The 10,201-nt window shown below is 41.6% G+C and overlaps 1 protein-coding gene across 1 annotated transcript; it reads left to right on the top strand.

The window, feature by feature from the left end:
* Positions 1 to 2,214: 2,214 nt before the first annotated feature.
* Positions 2,215 to 9,121, top strand: LOC105515437 (selenoprotein K). Its single transcript, XM_011947273.1, has 5 exons — positions 2,215 to 2,456; positions 5,752 to 5,842; positions 7,285 to 7,368; positions 8,316 to 8,402; positions 8,667 to 9,121. Exons 1-4 carry the CDS (start codon positions 2,438 to 2,440, stop codon positions 8,395 to 8,397), a joined length of 276 nt encoding a protein of 91 aa, XP_011802663.1. The 5' UTR covers positions 2,215 to 2,437; the 3' UTR covers positions 8,398 to 8,402; positions 8,667 to 9,121.
* The last annotated feature ends 1,080 nt before the right edge of the window (positions 9,122 to 10,201 follow it).

Raw genomic sequence — 10,201 nt, forward strand, 5'->3', positions numbered from 1 at the left:
GAGGTAGCTCATTAGGAAATCACTGCATTAAATCTCAGGCAAAAATGATCTAGATAAAGGAATGGAGAGGAAGAGATAGCCTCACAATGTCCGATACTCAGGAGATCCCAGTGTTAGTTTCTTCCTTTGGCAATTGGAGAGATTTTAAGGAATTGTCAAAAAATTGTCTATAAAAGTCTCATTCAACCAACCAACAAATATCTGAGCACCTACTACTTGCCAAGAACTATGATAGACCTTGAAGATTATAAAAGACAATAAGGCAGACAGGATTCCTGACCTCTTACATCTTATATTTTCTTGAGGGCAAGAGACAAAAATCAATTATCAGGTAGTTTCACAATGTGAATTACTATGAAGAAAATAAATACAGAGATGAGTGGCCAGGGAAGGGCACCCAGAAGTGGTGACAACTAAGCAGAGAGCTAAAGGATAAAATGAGCTGGATGTGCAAGGAGTCAGAGGAGGAGGGATCCAAGTAGAGAGACAAGCAAGGCAGAGTCCTGGAGATATTAGTAAAATCCGGGGTGTTCACAAACTAAAACAGTGTTGCCAGAGCATAAACTGGGTGGGGGTGTTCACAAACTAAAACAACAAAGTTGCCAGAGCATAATCTGGGGGAGAGCGGGAGGTGTGGCCGGAAGTACAGTGAGAGGAGCAATCAAGAAGACAAGTCACCTTGGGCCTGTAGGCCATGACAAGGAACTGGATTTTAAGAGCAATAGGAAATCACTAAATTTTAGTGTCCAAAAGGTTTTAGGCAAGGAAATGAGATGATCTCCGTTTTAAGATCGATCTTGCTACAGTTTGTAAAGCTGCCTAAGGATGGTAAAAGACGGAACCCGAGATTTCGGTTAGAAGGAAACTAGCATACAGCAGGTGAGAGATGATGGTGGCACGGTCTAGATTAAGAAAGGCCCTTGGGAACATTAACGGCCTCGCCCTAATATTTTTTCAGAAATGATCCTTTATGATTGTGCTGCACAAATCCCAAGTGAGGCAAAAGATATTGTCTTGTCCTATTATGAACTTTTCTGGGGAAAATGCTCCCTCCAAAATCAACATAAAATTAGATCTTTGTCACTTCTAAGTATTAGAACATAAAATCTTAACCGACGTTGTTAAACTCAAAATAGATTTCCAGCATGTAATTTTCATTTTCTGGAAGGTGATTAGGAATCTTTCCAAAGAGATGACACATGGCTTGAGAACTGGGGGGCCGGGGGGAGGAGGGGGGAGCCAAAGGAAGCAGTCATTAGGTCTCCACGCTGAAAGAACAGCCAAGTGCAGAGGCCTTGAGATAGGAATGAAATGGCCACGTTCAAGGAACAGCAGCAGCCCAGTGGCTAGAGCAAATATCCATGATATGTGGTCCACATTTAGTGATTGTCCAAGACATGCCTTCTAATTCGTCTATCCACAAAGTGGTCAGAAGCAGTCGCCATCAATAAGAAGCAGAGAAAGGGTCTACAGTTAAATTCACTTTTCAGTTGCCTCACAAAAGGCTAAGAAAAACTCAGTTTCTGGTGAACCCAGATAGAGATGTTCATTTTATTTTTTTATTTTTATTTTTTTTTGAGACGGAGTCTCGCTCTGTCGCCCGGGCTGGAGTGCAGTGGCCGGATCTCAGCTCACTGCAAGCTCCGCCTCCCGGGTTTACGCCATTCTCCTGCCTCAGCCTCCGGAGTAGCTGGGACTACAGGCGTCCGCCACCTCGCCCGGCTAGTTTTTTGTATTTTTAGTAGAGACGGGGTTTCACCGTGTTAGCCAGGATGGTCTCCATCTCCTGACCTCGTGATCCGCCCATCTCAGCCTCCCAAACTGCTGGGATTACAGGCTTGAGCCACCGCGCCCGGCGAGATGTTCATTTTAAAGAGAATGAATATATCTAGGAGGAGCCTGGCAGTATATTCCCAAAGGCGTGACAATAAAGTTTCTAAATGTGTAGTCAGCACCCTCCTACCAAATCTCACAAGCTCAGCACCCTCAAACCTCAACACGTCTGGAAAATTCGGAAGCACTTCCTCCTGTCAGCGGCCCTTCAAGCCACTTCATACAGGACAGCCTCTCCTATCCCGACCTGGAGCCTATCAATCAGCGAGAAAACAGTTTCCCTCCCTGAGCGGTGCGAACCAACTCTGCACAATCAAGCCGGATAGAGGACTAGAAACCGAGGGCTTACAGGGTAGTCCTTAACGTCATATCCGGTTGCCCGCTCGGCCGCCCCCGCCTAACCGGAAGTCGCTGGTGTGACGACGCAAAAACGCCCGCGGGGGCGCGTCTCTTTCAGCAGCCAATGGGCTCTGCCTACCTTAGTCCTCGTCATCATTTTGTCTGATCGCGGCCTGTGATGCTAGAAGGGCGGGGAGCAGAGGGAGATACAGAAGCCGACAGGGGCGAGGCGCCCGGTCGATCCGAAGCCGGGTAGTGGGAGAAGATGGTTTACATCTCGAACGGTAAGTTGAGAGCGGACTGTGGCTTCGACCGGTGACTTGTAAGATCGGACCCCAGGTTCCTTTCATCGTCGCTCGCCGAATCTTGGATCCGGTGCGCCCCCCGGGCTTATCGCTCCGCGGCCGGGCGGAGCTGGACGCGAAGTCGCCCCGGCTTGTGGCGCGTCAGCAGATGGTCTCCCAGCCGGCAGTCGGGGGCCGAGGTCCCGCCGGCCTCACGCTGAGTATTAGGAGCCCTGCAACCCCGCCTTCGTATAGCAAGCGCTTGATTGTGGATTTGCGAGGGTGATCTTTCCTCTCGGGTGTCGGTATCCTTAAAACTAGTAAGGACAACGACGCCGACGCTGTACACGTAGCGCTTGTGCCCTGGGCACTGTTTCAGTTATTTGCTTATCGTCACATTGAATCCTGTTTTACGGGTGGAAACTCTGAGGCGCAGATAGATTAAATAGCTTGCCCAGGATCACAGAGGTAACAGTTAATGGCTGAGTCGGGATTCGAACCCAGGTAGGCTGGCGTCAGTGTCCTTGTTATCTACTTTGCTGCCCCTTTTTACAACGTGTAAAAAGACCGAGCCGACCAAGGATGATAATTAGATGAAAGCTTTGCATAGGCTTTTTCCCCAGGAGAGGGTAGCTAGTCATACATGGAACTTTTTGCTCGAATTTCAAGGGGCACGGGAAGAAGTACTATCTTCCCTTAGGAGCAACTTAATTATTACCGGAATGGAGAATCCGAGAGACTTAATTCTGCGACCTCACAAAGAAGATGACCGAAAAGGAAGGACATGACTGTGTCAGATCAGGGCTAGAGCTGCCTGCCCACCTGTTTGACTCAGGTGAAGTTTTTTGGTGCAGCCTTAACAAGGAGTTGTGGATCACTGGAACTAGGTCTTGGTTCTATTTGAGTCATCTGTTTTTTTCCAGAGAGGAGTAAGGTAGTCGATGGGAAGCCTTCTGGCCGAGTGCACTTTTGCATTTCTTGACTTCTCAAAATCTCCCCTCCTCATCTCCCACTTAAAAATCTTTGAAACAAGTAGATTGATAGACACTACAGAAAAGCATCAAAATTCCATCTTAGTTTTGGGCGCTTTCAGACTTTGGTCTGTTTTATAGCCTTTGTGATATAAGCTTAAGGCTGGAAGCTTTTGTATGAATTATTGAATAATTCCTTGTATTTGTTGTGTCTTACTGTGTTCACATTATTTCATTTGGTCCACATAAGTAGCCGATTAGGACCCTTTATGGCACTTTAAGAGTTGAGAAACGCAACTGCATTCAAACACTACTTCTATCTGGGGATATTGGTGGAAGGGACATTCTGCCTTCAGAAAGGGAAAGTGGAAAAGCAAGATAGAATCACAGAGGAAGAAATGAGAGGTTCCAATTAGATCCACCTTCTTAGGACTGTATTATCAGCACTTAATGAACAAAATCTTTCTCTTACTGTCAGATGACTTTTTTTTTTTCCCCCTCTCAACAATCTTATGTGATGGCTAGCCCTGGAATACTTTTTGTTGGAGAGAGAAAATGTCACATCAGCCAACGAAGTAGAGCTAGTAAGAGGCAGAGAACTAAGCCTGTCATCCACCCTCTAAAGTTTTGTAGCCCCTTGCTCTCAGTAGCACAGTGAGAGCTTAGATCCAAGTGGATATCTGAAATTAAGCTGGTCAAGAAGAGAGAAGTAAACCCTCATGGAGTGGGTAGCGGTGAGTGGGGTTAACTCTTGGGATAATGGAAAGGAGAGGTAGTTGACAGTTATTCTTCCCCCCAAATATTCTGACATTTTGATTTGCAAGGCTGAAATGATAGTGTACCAAATTATGTTATAGCTTCTATTAAAGTGGTTTGAAAAATAGATCCAGTTTTGCTTAAGATAAAACTAGAGTCTATTAGAATCAAGAGTATGCAATTATAGAAAACAGTAGTTATTTTAATGAAGAACAAGACAAATTCTCTTTACTACTTAGAGCATACACACTCTTTATAAGAATTTTATAAAAATAACTGATTCCAAAGCCTTGTAAGAGTATGAATAAGCAATCTTTTTATACAGGCACGAGATTTTATAAATGAAAATACTCAACACGTTTAGGAATATGGAAGTGGTGTGAGCATTCCTTTATATTCACCCGTCCCATTTGTTTCTTCAAAGTACTTGAATAAAGAGGTGTATTTACACCCATGTTGATAGCAGCATTATTCACAGTAGTCAGAAGGTGGAAGCAACTCAAGTGTCCATCCACAGATATGATTGGGTAAACAAAATGTAGTATATACATATAAGGACATATTATTCAACCTTCAGGAAGGAGATTTTGACACATGCTGCAACATGGATGAAATTTGAAGACATGCCAAGTGAAAAGCTGGTCACTAAAGGACAGAAATTGTATGATTCTTTTACGAGGTTCCTAGAGGAGTCAAATTTGTAGGGACAGAAAGTAGAATGGTGGTTGTCAGGAGCTGGGCGGAGAAGGTAATGGGAATCAGGGTTTAATGGGTATAGAGTTTCAGCTGGAGAAGATGAAAAAGTTCTAGAGGTGGATGGTGGTGATGGTTGTACATCAATGTAGAATGTACTTAATATCACAGAACTGTACTCTTTAAAATGGTTAACGATTGGTAACCATTGTTACATTTTTAAACCATGATAAATGTTTGTTTTTTATACACACACACACACACACATATATATATATAAAACAATTTTTCTTTTTTTTTTGAGACAAGTCTCGCTCTGTTGCCCAGGCTAGGGTGCAGTGGCACAATCTGGGCTCACTGCAACCTCTGCCTCCCGGGTTTGAGCAATTCTCCTGCCTCAGCCTCCTGAGTAACTGGGACTATAGGTGTGTGCCACTATGCCCAGCTAATTTTTTATAGTTTTTAGTGAAGACGGGGTTTCACTGTGTTAGCCAGGATGGTCTCAATCTTCTGACCTCGTGATCTGCCTGCCTTGGCCTCCCAAAGTGCTGAGATTACAGGCATGAGCCACCGTGCCCCGCCTTTGTTATATATTTATAGAAAGAGAGAAAGTAGTTGAATAGAATGAAGTCACCCGCCAAGTTTATGAACTGTAGTAGACTTTTGACATACTAGAGGAATGTCCCTAGATAATGGAACATTACTCCTCCGAACCTTTCCTTGGAATGATGCTCACAGATTTCTTCTGGTGTTGGCCATTTGGACCAGTGGGCAAGTTGAAACCCAAGTCAGTCATTGTTACCTAACTAAACATGATGCCTCTTGGGTTAGGGATTTGTAGCACTCACTAAAGTTTCTTTAATTCTTATCTGTAGGACAAGTGTTGGACAGCCGGAGTCAGTCTCCATGGAGATTATCTTTGATAACAGATTTCTTCTGGGGAATAGCTGAGTTTGTGGTTTTGTTGTAAGTATAGAAGTGTTCTTAATTGCCCTGATATTTGACAGGAGTCCATTGTGTGCATTATGTTAGGTGTCTTAAATAAGCTCAGTTTTCCTGAAACAGTTATCTATTGCAATTTTAAAAATAGCTTTACATAGGGAAATATACTTTAGTGATAAAGCTGCTACCACCAGACATCTTATGAGTATATGTTAACTGGATTGGTAAACTTGACCACGTCTTAACCTTGGTGGTAACTACTTCAACCTATGGCTGTGTCTGTCCATTCTAATGCTAAATGACTGGGCCTCACTTTCTCTCTGCTATTCTTGTTTTTGTGTGTGTATGTGCAATGTTCATTCCATATTACATAACAAGTAAATAAAGGGTTTTATATCCTTTTTTAAAAAAAATTCCAAAGTAGTGAAGTTTTTTATAATGAAGGGTTAGAATTGGTAAAGGAGACAAAAGTTTAAATGTCTTCATAATTGTAAGCAGTTACTAGTTAAATGCACATTTTGGTCTTTTACATGCTGTTTGTTAGAATTGTTCAACAATTAAGAAGTCTTACTTATTCCTAAATTTGAACGTATATATTTGAGTGTCTCATGATCAGAGAACTGTAGGGATGGAAAGATATGGGAGACAGACCTTTTTTCATTGACTTTACTGTCAGTAAATATCTTCGTATTGCAAGGGTGGGCATGACTGTGGGAGGTGAGCATCAAAGGAAGTTATCCCAGATAAAGGAAACCACATGAAGGATGAAGAAGTTTGAGTATCAGGCTGTGGTCTTTATGCTTAATTTGATCTTAGCCGTGGTTTCGGAAGTTTAATTTTATAGCTGTATATAGCATAAATTAGATGGTGTAGAATGTAAAATGGAAGAGATGGTTCCATAGAAAAATACACCAGGGCACAAGAGAGACCCTAAGTTACCCAATCCAAAACTTACTCTTTTACAAATTTCACCTACTCCATGTTGTTTATAAAAGTACTTTATAAACTCAGTTAAATCCTTCCATATAATTTTACGTATCATTTTTTAAAATTCCATTTAAATGGATTCCCAGAAGCCCTGTGCCTTTGCCACACCACCCTCAGCCCCTCCTTCCCCGAGATGTTAGGTAGACTTTTGCAGGGGAAATGAACGTGAGACACTGTAAAAACCCGATGGCTGATTTAAAGTGGAGGTCAGGGATGACTCTGGTTTCATGCTCTGTCTAGGGGAGTTATTAGCATATAAGAAATACAAGGAAGGGTGGATTTGGTGGACAACATAGCACATTCAGTTTAGACACATGCTTAAGTTCAATGGTGTTGCCCAGCTGGCTGCAAGAAATGTGGTTTAGGAGCTAAGTGGGTTTAGTAATCCTCTCACAGAGATGATAGTTAAAAACCATGGAAATATATTTTAGAATGTTGTCAAAAGTGATACCTTTGTTGTTTTCTGCCCCTTGTTTCAGTTTCAAAACTCTGCTTCAGCAAGATGTGAAAAAAAGAAGAAGCTATGGAAACTCATCTGATTCCAGATATGATGATGGAAGAGGGTACAGCTTTTTAAATTGACAGTAGTTCTTTTTATCTCTTTGTATATCTTAATTAAATTAGATATTTTAGGTAGATAGATTTGTGGAAATTAAGAGTTTAAATCCTGTTTTAGAAAATTAATGCATTACTGTAAAAGGCAAATTGCCTCTGATTTGATAATAATCAGAGTTAATCTGACAAAACTAAAATATACATCAAATATCCCATGGGAAAAGTCTAAATTAGAGGATGAAAACTGATGGCCAACATTAAAATCTGGAGATTTCTTTTTAACATCTGGATTTCCAGTTGCTAATTAAAAATTTAGAAGATCATCAGGCGCCGGTGGCTCATGCCTGTAATCCCAGCACTTTGGGAGGTCGAGGCGGGTGGATCACGCGAGGTCATGAGATCGAGACCATCCTGACCAACATGGTGAAATCCCGTCTCTACTGAAATATAAAAATTAGCTGGGTGTGGTGGTGTGCGCCTGTAGTCCCAGATACCCAGGAGGCTGAGGCAGGAGAATTGCTTGAACCCAGGAGGTGGAGGTTGCAGTGAGCTGAGATTGTGCCACTGCACTCCAGCCTGGAGACAGAGTGGGACTCCTGTCTCTAAATTTAAAAAAAAAAAAAAAAGCCTTAAAGATCAAGATCAACTAGCACTGGGCTAGGCTTATGTTTTTACCTGGCAAAAATCAGCTGGAGCTGGGTTTCAGTGGGGCATTACTGGAGGTGCTGTTCAGTTCATCACAATCCTTTCTTGACTCAGTTCCTTGTATGCATTATGTATCTAGTCCCTTTAAGTGTTTTATTTTTGCCTCCTGACCTAAAATGGTAGTTTCTATTTTAAATTGTGTTTTAGGATCACGCGGGTGCTAAAAAAGAAAAGGGTCTAGTTGAGTGCTTTTAAAAGGAGACAAAGTTGTGTCTGTCAAACAGTAGATACTAACTTTTTGTTTTATTAGGCCACCAGGAAACCCTCCCCGAAGAATGGGTAGAATCAATCATCTGCGTGGCCCTAGTCCTCCTCCAATGGCTGGTGGATGAGGAAGGTAACTTCAGATCTGAAATTCTTTTGTAGGATTTTGTTTTGAAAATGCTTCTGTAGTAATGTTTTCTTTAAGAAGTTGCCCAACAGCTTATAATTACTCAGATATTATTTGGAAATATATTTGTTATCTTAACCCTTGAAAAATTCACTGGCCTTATTATCAAAATGTCTTTTGAGAAAGGTTTTATAACATATAATAGGTTGGGCTTTTCACACAGATCCAAATTAATAACCAGTAACTAATTATTGTAACATTTTCTTTCAGGTAAATGTCTGCTCTAAGAAGCAGACAACTGGACATGCGCATTCACAGCAGAAGAAAACCATCAAGAAGTGGAAGGTCGACCGTGCTGAGCAGTAGATGAATGTGTCTGTCTAAACAAGGACTGCTCTGTGTCCTCACAGATGAATGAGGTCATGCTAGGAATTCCCTCTGCAGGGAACTGGCCTGACTGACATGCAGTTCCATAAATGCAGATGTTTGTCTCATGACCTTTTTGTATAGTTTATTAAAGTATTAATATAGTTTTAATAAGTAAATATTTTTAGGTTGCAGAGTGGACTCCTCATCTTTATATTCACGAGAAAACAATCTGAAGAAAATAAAAGCCTGTGTATTTAGCACTGTTAGTGTCACCTTTTCAACTTCTGAAATACTGTTCATTGCTAACTTTTTCTCATTTATAAATCACACTATTTGTTTCAGTAGTATGCATATCATATCTGTGCTCTTGAATTAATCTTTATCTTTAATATATTTGTCTCATCAATCTTTAATACATTGTGTCTGATTTGCTACCAAATATAATTATCAGGGTATTTATAAAGCCATAGCTAACAAAACTGAGCTACAAAAGGGAAATTTACTAAATAGTCTTTAAAATCATGGACTTCGGCCTGGTGCGGTGGCTCACGCCTGTAATCCCAGCACTTTGGGAGGCTGAGGTGGGCAGATCACCAGAGTTCAGGAGTTTGAGACCACCCTGCAACATCACGAAACCTAAAATAACAAAAATTAGCCAGGTGTGGTAGTGTGCACCTATAATCCCTGCTACTCAGGAGGCAGAGGCAGGAGAATCACTTCAACCCGGGAAGTGGAGGTTGCTGTGAGCACGCCACTGCACTCCTGCCTAGGTGACAGAGTGAGACCCTATCTCAAAAATAAATAAATAAATAAATAAAAATGGGCTTCCATGCTATCTTGTCAAATTTGCACTCTATAGTGTCGCTCAGTATACTGCCTACTGGCTTTAAACTCCATCTGAATACTGGTAACTTCCACTTTCTTTCACTAGAGTGGAAGCTCTGAGACTAGGAATTTTGTTGTGTTTACCCCAGTCCTTTGAATAGTGACTACATGTAAGATAGTCATGTAGTACTTACTGGAAATAAATATTTATTGGAAAAACAAATACAGATAACTCTACGTCTAGTGTTTAATAGGCTTTGAAACCAAGTGTTCAGGTGAAAGCCTTTTTTATATTGATTTATCAGCATTTATTCAACCCTGTTTGTCAGGAAATGGGATGTTGTGGCATAAGATACCAGTGTTCAGGATAAAGAAGCAATTACAATGCAGCTTTCAGGATAAGGATAACAGTTTGCTGGCCACTTCAGTTATGTGTCAGACTTTTCTTTTTTTTTTTGAGACAGGGTCTCACTCTTATCCAGGCTGGAGTACAGTGGCTGCTCACCGCAGCCTTGACCTTTTGGGCTGAAGTGATCTCCCACTATGGCCTCCCTAAATGCTGGGATTACACGTGTGAGCCACAATGTCCAGCCTGTAAACTTTTTTTTTTT

This window comes from Colobus angolensis, unplaced genomic scaffold, assembly GCF_000951035.1.
Source record: "Colobus angolensis palliatus isolate OR3802 unplaced genomic scaffold, Cang.pa_1.0 Scaffold26, whole genome shotgun sequence".
Classification (NCBI taxonomy): Eukaryota; Metazoa; Chordata; class Mammalia; order Primates; family Cercopithecidae; genus Colobus; species Colobus angolensis.